Genomic DNA, 16,195 nt, shown 5'->3' with positions numbered 1-16,195 from the left:
GATCAGTTTATATTTAATTTAAATTTTTTATATTAGCAATAAATCAAGGACTGCATTTTTATAAAGCTAATTTGAAAAAAATTAAGTAGGATTTAAAGCTGTAACGTGTTCCATGAACATGATTACATAGCCTTGACATTACACAATTTCATTGAGTAATACTGGCAATCAAAGCTAAGTTGGTGTTATTCTTCAAAATATTGTTGTTGAGACTTAAAAAAAGATATTGATACGACATAATATATTTACAATATGGTAACGGATAAAACCTTTGTATGTTCAACATGATATTTTTAAGTAATCTTATGTAAATAAAATGTGTTGATTTAACAAGCAGTAAGTACTTGAGGGAAAGAGGGAAATTAAGTCAGTTCTACTTATTCTGATTGTGTGGGACCGATGTACACAATACAATCAAGTAAACTGAACAAACTTTTTCTTTCAGTGTACCCTGTTATTATTATGACACATCAGATTTACATTCTTTAGTAAAACAAAGATGTAGAATTTAATTTGATGAAGGTACAAGTGAAAAATGTAACACAATTTAAAATTATTTGAGCTTTATTTGAATTTGATGGTCACATGCTTTATGTTAAAGTTTGATGCAGAAATTTAATCCAGTGGCTTCCAACCATGTGTGCAATAATGGAAAATTGTTTGTAAATTAGGTAAATTAGAAAATGATTGCAGTTTGCCTAACTTGTGTCTAAAAAGGCAGGGAATCAAAAAATATAATCTAGAGTTATGATGTTATGATATCCTGAATCACTGAACAGAAAACAAACACGTTCTGGTGTATTTTGTTCACAAAAAAATCTGGTGTCTGTAGCAAAATATTACTGTACTGTTGTCAGATAAGAGCATTGTGATAACACTGATATCAGTCTCAAAATCAGCATCTTCTTCTAAAGTAGAGGGCATCTCTAGAGGTGAAAAGGGTTGTGAAAGTTATAACTATTTGTGTGTTTTTCAAACCAAATAGTCTGAGGCCATTTTTAATTAGTTTAACTTCAAAAGTTAATCAAAGTTAAATGTACATCCTCCAAATATTTTCAGAGATTTTATTAAAAATCCATCCAGTGGTTCATTAAATATTTTGCTAACAGACAAGAGTTGACTCCAATAAATAATAGCAAAGTTTTAAACAAAGATCTCTCACAGTTGGCCCTTATTGCATGAGCTGAGGATTAGTCTCCACTATGAACTGAACAAATTTCTATAAAATTGATATAGTTACAGGCATTTTTATGTTTAATAAGATTGATTAGCTGTAGTGGACATTTTGAAATGGCTTGACTCCAAATGTTAATCAGTTGTAGATGTACATTCAATGATTGCTTTCCAAGAATGACATTAAAACACATCCAGTGGATAATGAGATATTTTGCTAACAAAAAGACACGTACACATAAAAATGACTATCAAGTCAAGTAAACGAATTTCTGTTACCTTTTTGTCCAGGAAATCCTTGAATCCCAGGAGGTCCAGGAAATCCTCGTTCTCCTTTTTCCCCTTTAGGACCAGAAAAATCTACTTGTTGACTGAAGGTTTTAGGAGCCATCACACAGGAAACACAGAGGAGAAGACAAAGATTCATCTTCTCAGTGCAGTACAGGATTCTGTAAAAACAATAAGTTTATTCATTCATTTATAAACAAGCAAACAAAATCTGATTCTTTTTTCACTTTTGTAGACATAACTTTTGTCTTCTAAAGGATAATGTTATCAATTATTTAATTTTTTTTACCTGTCAAAAGACTCAAAAGCCAAAGCACATTCTTATAAAAATTTAATTGAAACAAGATGTGTTAGTCTTTCTGTAAAATGAAATAGAACAATAAATCAATTTCAGGGCGACATAGAGGCAAACAAGTCTTGAGGACAGAAAAAACACTCAGAAAAACCCGGAAAACCTGCTCAACGTCCTCACAAAAACAGCCAAAGGAGTCCACTTTAAAGTTCAAGCAGAATTTATTAACTTTTAGCGCTAAAAGGAGACGCCTTGCCATAGGAAAACCCAAGTCGCGTTTGAGCGAGATCTCTAAAACATTGCAGTTTTAACATGCTGCCCCACCCAGAGATGCTACATCACACACAATGGCTCATCTTCGTCTGGACATCCGTCCGGGACCATATATGGAGTTGTTTTTCTGTCTTCTGCAGTTTGGTTTCTTCGGGATGGTTTCAGTTTTCTACTGAGCTGACTCCCCCAGTCTGCGTTATCTTGTAGCCGGTACACAGGCAGTCACACACACCATAAACTCACATGACCTCACCAGTGCATAGTTACAACCATCAACATGTTAATACATTTGATTCAGTTTACAGGTACATTAATACATGTTTCTATCTGGCAAGAGCGTCTATTTTACACAAGACAGACAACTATTCACCCTCTCACTACCACCTAGGGACAATTTAGCATTACCAGTTGACATGAAATGCATATTTTTGGTCTGTTGGAGGAAACCGGAGTACTCAGAGAAAACCCATGTGTGCATGAGCAGAACATGTTCCGCACAAAAATGCCGTAGAAAGAGGCAAGAAGGTCAGCCTTCTTGCTGTGAGGTTACAGCGATAAACACTACATTGCTGTGCCACGCAAGACAACAGTAACTCTGATCTAAAATTAAAATTTAAAAAAACAACTTACCAGCTAAGCAAAATTATCTCCAGAAAGTGCTGCTTCGATGCCGTTCCTAACACAAGTGGTGAAGAAAGCAGTTCAAAATCAGATAGTATGAGCGGCCCAACCCAGAGGAAAAGGTAATTAGCAAAAAATGTCTTATATAACCAGATGACCCAAGATGGGGCCCTTAGCAAAATAAGATTTAGGAGTCAGCTCCAGTCTAGCCCAACACCCACCACAACACCAAAATTACATAAATTATTATGTGTTTTACTTGACAATCATTTAACATTATTTAGTATTTAAAAAACACATGGTTAAAGTACCAGTTTTATTATATGTAGAAATTTAAACAACAACGACAATAACAATAATAATAATAATAATAATATGCCATAGACTGTGTACTGATAGCCGTCTGATGAGAATTTGGAGGTTGAAGCCGGTACTTCCCTGTAGACTGGTTCCAGTACAAGATTGAAGTGCCGCCCCCTCCATGTAAACAAACAGATCGCCCTTGGTAAAAATAAAAAAATTTTAAAAAAATAGACCTCAGAATTTTATATCAGGGGTTGACTCTTGTTGCATACGACTCAATATCTGTAAAGTTATCTGAGTTATAACCATTTTTGTGTTGGCTACAGTCACTTAAATGTGGCGGCCATCGTGAATTGGGTTGGTTAATCAAGAGATAATTAAAAAAAGAAGCCTTGTTATCATTTCTGTGTTATACAGAACACTTTATTATTGTGTATACTGTGTAAAACATATTGTTTTGCTTTTGTATTCTTAATACTGTAATTTAATACATCTGTGTTAATCTGATGACCATTTTCCATGTCTTATGTAACATGATTCATGGTAAACATAAGACAGTATCATACTTCAGTATCATAAAATCAACCTTAATGATTAAATTGTGTCTAATGTCTACTTCAGTTTCAACACAACACTCTCATCAAATCTGAAATGAAGTCATGGTGCATTTTATTTATTATTCTCAAAAGAATAAGTTTCTGTAATTTGATAATGTGAATAAGTCAGCATCAGCATTAATTCAATTTTATCACTGTGTTTTTACTAAATTAGTGTCTGAATATTATCATATCTTAGATGAAGCGTTGGTCTTGTTATCACTAAAAATTGGACAAAGAGTTTTAAAAAAGCAAAGCAAAGCAAAACATTACTTTCTAAATATTATCAATGGCTATTTCAGTGTCTACCTTGATCATTTTAACTAATTTTAATCATGAAAGGAGCCTTAGTAAGTTGATCTGGTTAAGCTTTTGAATGAGGTTCAACACAATACTTTTTACAAGGTTGAAATGAATCCTGTCAGACAAAAAAAAGTTGTGCATGTCTTTTCTATTTTTTTTTAAGTCCAAACATATCAAATGAGATCTTCTATATCTGACAGATGATGTAAGTGTTCAGAGAGCAGTCCTGTGTCACTCTCCACATGCCGGTCTCAGACACCATGGTGCAGCCTGTACCCTGGATGCTGTCATCCGGCTCTCCTTCACCCCATTTGGTAAAGGTCAGAGGTTGATTTTTCAGATCAGACCTAAAATCCCCTTCTGCCTTTTTATTGTTGACGTTGATCCAGGCAGTTTTGTCAGCTTCGCCTATCAGCTGAGTCAGAATGCGGTTCTCTTCCTCACTCTGGGGCAGAGCCAGCTCTAAGCCTTGTTGGGAGCAGAACTCAACGGCCTTCGAGAAAGAGTCTGTCTCCTTGTTGGACACAAAGTATTTCTGACCGACCTTTCTCACAAAGTCAAAATTTACTGCTGGAAAGGGAGAAAAGAATGTAGTAAGTCAGAAATAACACATCTGTTGATTGTTCATATCACTGGTATCCACTACGAATATAAAAAAGTCTCAGTGTAGATGGTGAGTGGTGCAGAGAGACGCGTTACTTTATTCTTTGATGCCAGATTTTATTAAATACTATTAAAACCCTGGATTCATAGTCTAAATACAAGTCACGATATACTGAACTTAAAAAGTATTGAGATGAAAAAGGTGAAGCTAGAAATTCCTTAACAATATTGAAAAATTATTAACCCTTAACATATCTTTGCTTCCTGCAGTACTGATGCATACACTAAAAAAGATACCTACCCTGGTCTAACTGTGCAGCGGTCCTCATCAGTGCATCAACATCTCTTTTTAAAGAACCAATATGATCTGGAAAAAGCAGAAAAAGTTAAGAAACAAGTTTGTTGAGTTGTAACTCTAATAATTCAGCTAATGCAACACAGTTTTACATTTTCCCAAATTACTGGCTCAATTAATTACCCTTTGTCATAAAACTGCAAATTTTATTGCAATTGAATTTGTTCTTACCCATCTAGAGCATGTCAAAACCTACAAGTTTGAAAATAGAGCAACAGGACTTCTATAAGTAAAACAACATTTATCATCAATATATACTTACATTTTTTTTATAAAGATGATCTTTTATTAATTTAGTTGCAATGTATAGGCTAGGCTTTCATGTTTGTGTCAATCACCTGTACACTTGTGTTGTAAGCTGGACACTGTAACAGGACACAGAAATTGAAGCTAAAATAAAAGAGTGCCCTCTAGTCAACTAGCTGCAGAATAAGTGTTCAATTCTGTTCCTCTGTGTAAACAAACAGGACATTTTCCTGGCTAAAAAAATAAAAATACACTTCAAATAATTTTTCCAACTGTTTACCTTTGTTGATTTATATCGCTCTTACCTTGCGCTTGTATGTTTAATTAATTAATTAATGTTTTTGTAAATAGTTATTTTATTATTGTGTGCAGGTGTGTAGGTGGGACCACATCTCCAATGCACAGACTCTGGTTCCAAAAACAAAAGCTGGCAGCACCAGTAAAACAAATATTTTGGTTTCACCTTTTTACTATGTTAATAGATAACAACAATAATAATAATAATACATAATAATGTACAGTTTCTATAACAAGGAGGATGGATTGAGAAAAAAAACGTCATCCACCACAAACTTAATTTTTATATTTTTCTACTGCTGCAATAAATTAAATATTACCAACATATAAATTATTCAAACAAATTAATCATGTGTCTTCAATAAACAATAATGACCTCTTCCACACATGATAACTGGTCCAGGTGGTCCTGTCATTCCAGGTGCTCCATACTCTCCTTTCTGCCCAGGTAATCCAGGTCGTCCATCAGCCCCAAATTCTCCCTTCACTCCTAAGATATAAAATAATCATAACAAGCTTCATTAGAAGTAAAATTTACACCATTCATAAACAATTTCTGCTCTGTCACTCTCGAGAAAACCTTGCCAACTGAAGTTAGTTTTCTCATAGGCTCAATCAGATTTTCAAATAGTAGGCTATAGAAAGTTGCTGAAATTGATGTAGAACAGAATGGGAAATACTGGAAGGATTTTAATGAAGTGATAGAGAGTATTCCCAGAAAGGAGAAAGTGGTGATTGGAGCAGATTTGAATGGACATATTGGTGAAGAAAACGGAAGAGATGAGGAGGTGATGGGCAGATTTGGTGTCAAGGAGGAGATTGAGAACGAGATCAACATCCTGCAGGAGATCCAGCACAGCACCATCATCACGCTGCACAACATTTTTGTCAAGAGCATGGAAATGGCTGTGGTCAATACCTATTTCCAAAAGAGGGAGGAACACAGGGTGACCTAAAAGAGTGGAGGCAGGAGTACACAGGTAGAATATATTCTGTGTAGAAGAGATAACCTGAGGGAGATTGTGGACTGAAAGGTTGTGGCAGGGGAGAGTGTGGCCAGACAGCATTGAATGGTGGTGTGTAGGATGAGTGCTGTGGTGAAGAAGAGGAAAAAAGTAAAGGCAGAGAAGAGGACCAAATGGTGTAAGTTGAGGAAAGAAAAATGTTGTGAGGAGTTCAAAAAGAAGCTGTTAAAGGCTCTGGGTGGTAAGAAAGAGCTTCCAGATGACCAGGCTACTACAGCAACAGTGATTAGAGAGACAAGTAGGAAGGTATCTGGTGTGTCATCTAGACAGAGAAAAGATGAGAAGGAACAGTGGTGGTGGAACAGTGAAGTTCAGGAAGTTATGCAGAGGAAGAGGTTAGCCAGTAAAAAATTGGACAGCGAGAGTACTGGAGAGAGTAGACAAGAATTTAAAGAGGGAGGTAGCAAAGGCCAAATGAGTGATTTGTGATAAAAAGATTGCAGAAAAGGTCAAAGGAAAGGTTTACAAGACAGTGGTGAGAGCAGCCATGTTGTATGGTTTGGAGACAGTGGGACTGACAAAAAGACAGGAGACAGAACAGGAAGTGGCAGAGCTGAAGATGTTGAGGTTCTCCTTGGGAGGGGTGAGAATGGACATGATTAGGAATGAGGTCATCAGAGGTACAGCACAGGTTGAACGACTGGGAGATAAAGTTAGAGGACAGACTGAGATGGTTTGAACATGTGCAGAGGAGGGACAGTGGGTATATTGGTGGAAGGACGTTAGAATCACAGCTGCCAGGAAAAAGACAAAGAGGAGATATATGGATGCAGTTAGAGAGGACATGGAGGTAGTTGGAGTGAGGACAGAGGACACAGAAGACAGAGTTAAATGGAAGAGGATGACTCGCTGGTGACCCCTGAAAAGAGAACAGCTGAAAGAAAGAGAAGAACAAAATTGATAAAACAACTGTAAGGTCAAGTAAACTTGTTCTTGTTACCAGGCATTCCAAATATTCCAGGTTTTCCAGGTAGTCCTGGAAATCCTGGATCTCCCTTTTCACCTTTGGGACCAGGAAGACCTGGCAGCTGACTGTGTGTTGCAGGAGCCATCAAGCAGAAAATAAAGAGAAAATAAACCTTCATCTCCTCAATGCAGGACTCTGTCAAAATTGATTAAAAAAAATGATAATTTATATGTAAAGTCTGCATATTATTTTTTTTCTATTTATAGAAATTGATTTGTGAGATGGCCAAATTTGGTTGAACCTTTCTTTAGACAGTAACAACATTTGTTAAATGATATTTGCTGTACTTTTTATTTTGTTTGACATATATCTTATTAAAATTAAACTAGCACAATGTTTACATAGATAAAAAATTTAAATATTTATTATTTTATTGATTTAAAAAAAAACTCACCGTCCAAAAAAGAAATTCCCCAGAATGTGCTGCTTTCTCACTGCCTTCAATTTGCAGAATGGGAAAAACAGAATGAAGTTAGATAAATGAGAGGTTCCACCCAGAGGAAAAGATAATTAGTCAAAAATGTGTTCTATAAACATACACACAAGAACCAAAAACTCCCCATAGTCTCAGAAAGCTGAGCCTACAATGGAAAAATATGGTTCTTAATGCTATACATTTATAAACACTTTTTCTTTAGACCATTTAAGATGCGTTTTTCATGAAAAAATAAAACTTGGATTGAGTATTTCTTTTCATAACAACAGCAGAAAGCTGAGGTTTGGTGTCTTGATGAAGAATCAGGAAGCTTTAAATAAATTGTAAATAATTGTAAATTGAACAGAAAGTTTACAAAATATAGAATTACTGTTAATGGAAGGACACAAAGCAAGAATACAGATAATTAGATTACTGAAGCAAACCAAATCATCTTTTCCAGCTGTAGGCATTTCTCAATTTCTTTTTACAGACTATGGTTTTGCTTTTAAATGTTTTAAATAAAGTATTTTTAACTATAGCCAAGCGGAGGCTGTGTTTCAAGAAAACAAGAAACTCCCCTGCTTTGTTTACACTAGCATAAAAACTGATGTACTGATGGGGGAGGTTTAAGAGCAGACTGTAACCCGTGCAATCTTCAGGCAGTTCAAAAAAGTCCTTAAAAGACAATTTGAATGTGTAGAAATGAAGGGAAACAACAATTTTTGATACATTTTGGGTAAAAAGCAAACAAACAAAAAAGTCTTTAAATGAGAAAATGTAACAAAAAAATAAGACTTAATTTGAAAGCGTAAGAACTGAACAGACTACAGAGAAACTTGTTGGATTTAGGTGAACAGATATGAATTTGATATCAAGGCCAACTAAATTTTGAGGGAAATAAAGGGGTTTGAAGTGAAAAGATGGAGAAATAATCAGGCCTGGCATCAGACCAATAACAGAGCCAAATCAAAGATATTTTTATTTAATTTTGCCACCAAAATAAAGGACTTTTGTGTCCCTACTTAAAGTTGAGAAGTTGGTTGGTGACGTGTTGTCTCCAAAACTGGGCCTCGTCAAGGTCGGAACATCCCCGGTGAAAATTGTTGAGTGAAGAACGTGCAACCAAAAATCAGCTGATTTCACCACATGCCCTCTGGGCGACACACAGCACCCAATTTGGCAGGTGGTGATCTGGGAACTTCGCAGGCGGTCACCAGAGCTCTCGGGTCGTCCAGGGATTCAAAGACTGCTCTTGTGGCAATTTGGCAAAGCTGGGGATAAACTGTCTAAACTTGATGGTCAGCAATAATGAAACTTTGTCTTTTGGTGTGGCACTTTCCCTGACTTTCCTGGATTAGGCAAAAATAACAAATTGTGATGTTTAGTGAAATGTTTGTGAGACACATTGACATTAACAAACAGCATTGATACAGTGATATACACAGATGCAGATGATACAAAACAGCAACAAACAAAACAAAGGCAGAACAACCAGTTCGTACCTGCTTTATATCCAAAGGTGTGGCATAATATGATTAGTAAAGCAATCACAACACTAGATTTTTATGACATGTTTACTAGTAGTAGCTCTAGTAGAATTATCAGAAAAGGAGCATACTATAAGTTCTTGGTTCCTCTCATTTTTCTTTTGTCTCTAAATGAAAATGTATCAAACACAACATTAAAAAAAATGTAATTATACAAGTGGTGATTTGGACACACTTAGGTTGGTTTCATTATGTGTTTTGCTCCACCCCCTGCAGTTGAATGTAGACTCATGTTGATCAAAGTGCAGTTCCAACTTCTTATTAGCTTTTTATATGTTTCCTACTTCAAGAATGCAAGCTAGAAAACCCATTTTGGTTTAAAAAATATTATTTGGATAAACTGTTTTTGAGGAATTTTATGCCCTCCTGTATCATCTTTTCCAGTCCCCAAAAGTAAAAATGACTTCCATATTACATTCTCACTGCTTTTAATGATCTATAAATGAATTACAATCCTCCCAAAAGCAAGTCTCGTAAATGAGGAGTCAAGATAGAAAACTTTGTAAAACCTTTGTCTTTAACTTCTTTATTTTACCAGAGTCAGATTAAACAGAGGGTCGCACAGCTGCTGCCAGGAAAGATGAATGGAGAGAAACAGCAAGAGGTGTAATGACAGACAAACACAGGAAGGTGGCGAAGGAAGACCAGGCTCTTTGTTTTATGGAAAATACTATGTATAAAATCAAATGATGTCACTCATGTCCCCTATCAGTGGCACATCATGTTGTGTGGTTTATTTAATTCTGTAAACTGTATTGTCAGTGAGTTCCAATGGAAGGCCTTGCGATCATCTGTCACTTTGTGCAACAAAAATTAAAACTAAGATATTGCATGATCTGTTAGCGCTCAGAATATATGTTGAGGATGGCTCTCAGCAATTGCTGCAAAGAAATTTAGTACATTTGTAAAAGTTTATTAAGTTCAAGATGTTTTTGTATTTTATAAGTTCAATTTGATTGGCTCAGAAAGGCATGTTAAGAAGTATTAAGAAGCATTGCTAAGCTCTTTAAAGTCACTGCTTGACATTTAAGAGCTTTTCTATATCTGACAGATGATGTGAGCGTTCAGAGAGCAGTCCTGTGTCACTCTCCACATGCCGGTCTCAGACACCATGGTGCAGCCTGTACCCTGGATGCTGTCATCCGGCTCTCCTTCACCCCATTTGGTAAAGGTCAGAGGTTGATTTTTCATATCAGACCTAAAATTCCCCTCTGCTCTTTTATTGTTGACGTTGATCCAGGCTGTTTTGTCAGCTTCGCCGATCAGCTGAGTCAGAATGCGGTTCTCCTCCTCACTCTGGGGCAGAGCCAGCTCTAAGCCTTGTTGGGAGCAGAACTCAACGGCCTTCGAGAAAGAGTCTGTCTCCTTGTTGGACACAAAGTATTTCTGACCGACCTTCCGCATAAAGTCAAAGCCTGCAGCTGAAAAGAAGAGACAGAAATGTGCCACTAATAAGTAATAAATATCAAGTAAAACACATCGTTTTAAAACCATTTGTTGTTTTTCTCAACAACGGCACATTTATTTCCTTAAACAATAGAGTAAAATAATGCTTTTTCTAGTGATGACCATTTCACAGGGATCAGGTTGAGGTTCACGTCACCCAACCCCTGTCATGAAGTCGGGTGAAGGAGGCGAACCCTGAGCGCAGACTCATATTGTAAAATAAACTAATTTAGTTAGAAATAAAAGGCAATCCAAAACAAAGGCTGACGTGGCAGCAAAAACTAAACTAAACACAAAAACATTAAATAACTTAAAACATGAACAGACCTGAGACAAGAGAGGAACCAAACAGAGCATGGGAGACGACGAGGCACGAGCAACCAGAAGGAAAGCACATCAGGGAGGCAAAGTATGACACTGAATCAGCAGAGAGGTAGAGCATGTGACTGAGTTTTAAAGGCAGGATAACGATGGGAAGTGAACACAGTTGAGTGATTACAATTGTAGGCAGGTGGAGATGGGCGTCAGAGACTGACTGAGGAGGAGTGAATCTAGCAGGAAACAGAACAAGAACTGAACTAAGACAAGGACAAACAGGAATCAAATAATCAAAAACAGAAAACACAATAAAACCAAACCTAAAGGAGACCAGAACACAAATATCAAACACGGGAACAAACAAAACCAAATCCTAACAACCCCTCTCTGCCCTCTTTTAATGCTACTGATTTTGGAGTTGGAGACTATGATTTGTTTTTTCCATATCGAGACCTCTGCACCAGTCCTTGTGATAGATAGCACAACTGGCCTCAGCCTCTCTGATACCAGAGCAGGAGCTGCTAATATATAAGTGGTCCTGGGTTTGTTTTCAGAGCCCAGTTACAGACTTGTACACAGCACACTTGGTCACACTTTATTTTGGGGCTAATTCTATCCCTGTTATAGGCAATGCAATGCATTGCTCAGACTAAAATTACAACCATCTATACCCCCCCTGAAACAATCAACATCTTACCTGTTTGAAGAAATAGTTTACTTCTGATTGAACTTATGAGCTAACAACTAGTCTGAGTCCAGCCCTCACCAAAGTTGGCTGCTTCCATCTTAAAACTACTCTAACATCAAAACTTTCATAGGAGTTCATGCAAATGTTGTTTCATATGCCTTCACAATGGTGTCAGTTTCACATTACTTGGTTATCTACATTGACTTCTATAGTTATTTTCAGAGATCAAAGCAGCAGCAGTGCTGCTCTCATACTTCAGGTGAAGTCTGGGGTCCATTTTAGATGGAATTGTGTAATCCCTGCCAAAATATGTGTGTAATGTCAAGCTGATGCTAATCTAAAGGTTTAATAGGAGTGTTTGCATTAACTACATTCAAAAGAAGAATAGAGTTTTTTTAAGACAGCAAAAATGTCTGGTCAGACCTTAATGAAAAGCTAATAAGAGCTTCTCTGAGCTAATCCAATTTCAAAAACAAATTTTGTTGTCAAAAAACAACTCATATTTACAATTTTATGAAACTCCTGCTGGCTGTGCCCCTGTCTGCACAGAAAGTGTTACCCCATCACTCATACAGCTATCTGAGCTTTCAAATAACCACAGAGTTGGATTAAAATAATTGTATATTGAGAAAACACATAATTTAAATGTCTATGGAACAGCATTTGCAAAAACCACTGTAAAGTTGCTGAGAGTAGAGTTATTTTAAATCCTTGTTGGTTTTGGCCGAACTCAGACTGGCCGTTAGCTTATCAGTCCGGTCAGAATTTAACTTTATTTGTTTAAACTGAGTTTGTTCAAAGTTTTATCTGCAACACATATTAATTGTTCATGAATTTTACACAGAACTTCGGTTTAAAATGGCCAGAATGTTCTTTGAAACCATTTTTTATAAAAACATTTACTAAGCTGTAACTAATAACCATTTGCATGTATTTAACTCCTTCAGGGCTCATTTATCTCTGTAAAATCTATGAACACTTACCAAGCTCTAACTTTGCAGTCGTCTTCTTCAGTGTTTCAAAATCCTGTTCAATAAAACTGAAGATTTCTGGATAAGACAGGATAAATTCAGTTCACAAATTCATTAAGTTGTAACTCACAGAAATCTCAGCTGACCAAAAAAACTTTACAGTTAAATTCATGAGGAGTATGATATAGTAAAGTTTATAACCACTGGACTTCATAAAAAACAAATCTGTTTTCAACAAATGGAAATTTTCTCTGGGTTGAAGTTGTGCAGACCCTGATAAAGTGTACAAACAAACAATTTGCCTCCCTCAACATTTTGACACCTTATAAACTGACTTTATGAAATATTATGATTATATAAATAATATGAATATACCTATTTGGTAAATACATTAAACTGTAAACACCTCGTCCACACATTATAGCTGGTCCTGGTGGTCCCTGTAGTCCTGGTAATCCTGGTGATCCTTGAAATCCTGATGGTCCTGGTAGTCCTGGAATTCCATCAAATCCGTGACGTCCAGATGGTCCTGGAAAAATGTCATTATCTTCATTGGCCTTAAAGGCTTCGAAAGTCTCACACACACTACTTAGAAAATAACATTTGTTCTATAGACGGATTTAATGCAAAGGCTTCCTCCCTTCAAAGTATTAAAGGAGAATTGTTATGAAATCTCAAAGGAAGGATACAGGCCCTGATATACCAAAAGACAGCACAGCTTTTGGAGGCACTAATCAGGAGAGAAGCACGTTTTGTACATTCATAATCCATTTGCAAAGGAAGACTTGCACTTCAAACTAAACTGCCAACTAAATGTAGTTTGTCTGTGCTGACATAGCTTGCCCACATTTAAATAACATATTTTGTATGCATTTAGACATAAACCCATCCATATTCATGCAAATGGTGTCAAGGCTCAATTGAGACCAGTTCTCAAAGACCTACACTGTTTGTGATACACATTTAGATTGAAATATTTACCGTCCCCTGACAACCGGTGGTAACACATTTCAGTAGACAAGAGGATAAATTGCAATCAGCTGCACTGCTGCCTTCACAATATGAAGTCAGACATGTCTCAAAAGGTGTGTCTCTTGTTGTGATGAGTGTTATTTTATTCATGTTTATTGTATCGTTCACTGTTTCATATTCAGAACACAAAACTTTGTTATTAAAGAATATTTCAACAGAAATTCCATAAAAGGACCGTTTTTTTTTTATTTGCTTGATTAAAGAAGATAAGCAAACCATTATTATGTACCTGGTGGTCCAGCTGGTCCAACTGGTCCAACACAGCACACAGGTATTCCCGTATCTCCTGTTTCACATTGAGGACAAGGACCCTTGTCCTGACCGTAGCCTGAAGGAGCCGTCAGGCAGAAAATACAGAGGAGAAGACAAAGCCTCATCTTCTATTTGCAGCGTGGAATTCTGTAGAAAAATACATTTGATCATTCCACTATTTGGTTCACATCTGAAACATTTTTGTCAAATTACTGAACGTGTAAAAAAGAAAATCCAGATTAAAGTCACAATACAGATTGCAATAATATTTTTTTCTCGTTAAAACTGATGTTTTCAATCATTAACATGTTGTCACTTGAATTGATGATGAAGGTCAGAATCAAAAATGAAACATAATCATGAAACTGACTTAAAAAGTAAATTTCTTTTAAAAACAACTCACCACCAAAACAGACTTATGTCCAGAATGTGCTGCTGTTTCCAAACACAAGTACTGAGAGAAACAGCTTAAAACCACAGATGTTAAAGATCAAGCCCAGTGAAGTGATAATCAGTTTAAAACATGTTACACAACCAGCAAACAGGAAACTTCTGTCTGATAAATGTAAGTTCTTTTCAAAAGCTTATAAACTTTTAATTGCCTTGAGAACCATGAAGTTTCTTTTGGTGAGATTTTGATGAATTATCATTTTATGTTCTCGATTACTGCTGTACATACTGGTCTGTAAAAGGACAAATTTAATGCCAAAGCAATTTTTGAAAACATTTCAAAGTAACAGTGTTGTGCTGTGTGAGAAAAAGTGGATCAAAAGTTAATTCATTTAACATCGATGGCAGCATCTTTAGCATCTTTGGGAAATGTGTAAACCATATTTTACTCCTAACAATAGTGACAAAACGTTAAAAGTTTAGATAAAATTGCAAGGGCGATGTGAAGTACTTTCTCCCAATATATTATTGTAAACAAGACCCTCAAGATCTGAGTCTTTTGTGAAGGTTTGATGGAGGCCAGCTGTGCTTTTTAAATTTCAAGTAACATCATTCTATCAAAGACATCTGTTTAGTTGAATAACAAATGTGCTTTTCCTCATCATTGCAGTTAAATGATGCATCTGGCACACCTAATTATGGTCGGAGCACTTGGTGCTGTGACCCCAAACTGGAAGAGTGACAACAGATCCCAGGAACAACCTCAGAGATTTCTGTCCAAAAGAGCGCAGTCCTAAGAACAGCTAAGATACTTAAGAGATCCCTGAAGCTGCCAGGCCCCTGGTATATATATATATATAATATATATATATATATAATATATATGCAGGAGTGTCCGCAGCCTGTTTGAGTGTCTCTCTTGATGTTTTAGTTCTTGGAATCAAACCATATTAACGCTTAAGTGTGTATTTTTGGATGCCCTGTTAGATTCCAGTTGAGAAAAAAAAATCATCTCAAAAACTAAAAACATTCTCTTTTTAAGACCCTCAATGATGGAGGACATTGGCCTACTGCTTGTCAAATTGTTGTGAAAATTTTTCTGAAACTTTAATAAAAGAAAATATTTTCTTTCCCTAACTGTTGTTTACACACTTTCCATTACTTACTATGTGTCAATTATAATAATTTTCTTGATTTGCAGTTTCCTCTTATTTAAATTCAATCTTTTTGTTGGTTGTATTTAACCTGAAGAGTTTTTTTCTAAAATCCTATTGCTGGTAGTTTTTTTTCTTAAATATTTTGTAAGTCCACGATAAAAATCAAATCAACTTCAAGCTGAGGCACAAAAACTGATCTTGATGGAGAAGATGAGAGCTGCCAGTCCAAGGCAGCAAGGATTTTTAAAGATGAAGCAGCAGATTGATCAAACAACATAGTCTTTGGGGAGCTATGATTTAAATGGGGTGCTCATGTCCACAGCGGCGTATCGAATCAACTGCATCACAAGAGTCTGTTCAGAGTGTCCTCCATGTCTCCACTTCTGCAGTGGAACTGCCTCGGCTCGGTGACCTGTCGCTGATAAAACTATTGTTGTCATTGCTCCAAACCCGGCAGCAGTACAAGGAGGTGACAGTAAAGATCAGTTTAAAAAATCTTGTTGCATTTGTCTTATCTTGACAAAGGTTGTATTTAACACAGATCTTTTTATTTCTTTGAAAATCAGCATGCTTGTTCACATGACCTTATATCCTCCTTCCTTCAACCCAGTGTGCATTTTCTGTCCAGCATCTT

At 36.3% G+C, this 16,195-nt stretch overlaps 2 protein-coding genes across 2 annotated transcripts in view; both read right to left on the bottom strand.

The window, feature by feature from the left end:
* Positions 1-7,772, bottom strand: part of LOC108228784 (pulmonary surfactant-associated protein A-like) — a 9,181-nt gene extending 1,409 nt beyond the window's left edge. The window contains exons 1-6 of the mRNA XM_037978348.1: positions 7,737-7,772; positions 7,316-7,477; positions 5,727-5,840; positions 4,754-4,819; positions 2,657-4,419; positions 1,453-1,622 (exon numbers count right to left, since the gene is read on the bottom strand). Of these exons, the coding sequence (XP_037834276.1) occupies positions 4,037-4,419; positions 4,754-4,819; positions 5,727-5,840; positions 7,316-7,460 (708 nt within the window). The 5' untranslated portion in view covers positions 7,461-7,477; positions 7,737-7,772 and the 3' untranslated portion in view covers positions 1,453-1,622; positions 2,657-4,036. The remainder of the gene's footprint in view (positions 1-1,452; positions 1,623-2,656; positions 4,420-4,753; positions 4,820-5,726; positions 5,841-7,315; positions 7,478-7,736) is intronic.
* A 941-nt stretch (positions 7,773-8,713) lies between these two features.
* Positions 8,714-14,558, bottom strand: LOC108228785 (pulmonary surfactant-associated protein D-like). Its single transcript, XM_017404401.3, has 5 exons — positions 14,418-14,558; positions 13,992-14,161; positions 13,137-13,259; positions 12,743-12,808; positions 8,714-10,728 (listed from the first exon to the last, which is right to left on the bottom strand). Exons 2-5 carry the CDS (start codon positions 14,137-14,139, stop codon positions 10,346-10,348), a joined length of 720 nt encoding a protein of 239 aa, XP_017259890.1. The 5' UTR covers positions 14,140-14,161; positions 14,418-14,558; the 3' UTR covers positions 8,714-10,345.
* Between the last annotated feature and the right edge of the window lie 1,637 nt (positions 14,559-16,195).

This window comes from Kryptolebias marmoratus, linkage group LG11 (assembly GCF_001649575.2).
Source record: "Kryptolebias marmoratus isolate JLee-2015 linkage group LG11, ASM164957v2, whole genome shotgun sequence".
In the NCBI taxonomy this organism is placed as follows: Eukaryota; Metazoa; Chordata; class Actinopteri; order Cyprinodontiformes; family Rivulidae; genus Kryptolebias; species Kryptolebias marmoratus.
The sequence above is the reverse complement of the archived record's forward strand: the minus strand, read 5'-3'. Positions and strand labels throughout refer to the sequence as shown.

What these genes read in the sequence shown, in the direction of transcription:
- LOC108228785 (XM_017404401.3), bottom strand. Translation starts at nt 14,139, where the DNA reads ATGAGGCTTTGTCTTCTCCTCTGTATTTTCTGCCTGACGGCTCCTTCA. An exon ending in TGGACCAGCTGGACCACCAG is followed by an intron (nt 13,260 to 13,991) that starts GTACATAATAAT and finishes ACATTTTTCCAG; the next exon opens with GACCATCTGGACGTCACGGA. An exon ending in GACTGCAAAGTTAGAGCTTG is followed by an intron (nt 10,729 to 12,742) that starts GTAAGTGTTCAT and finishes TCTTCTTTTCAG; the next exon opens with CTGCAGGCTTTGACTTTATG.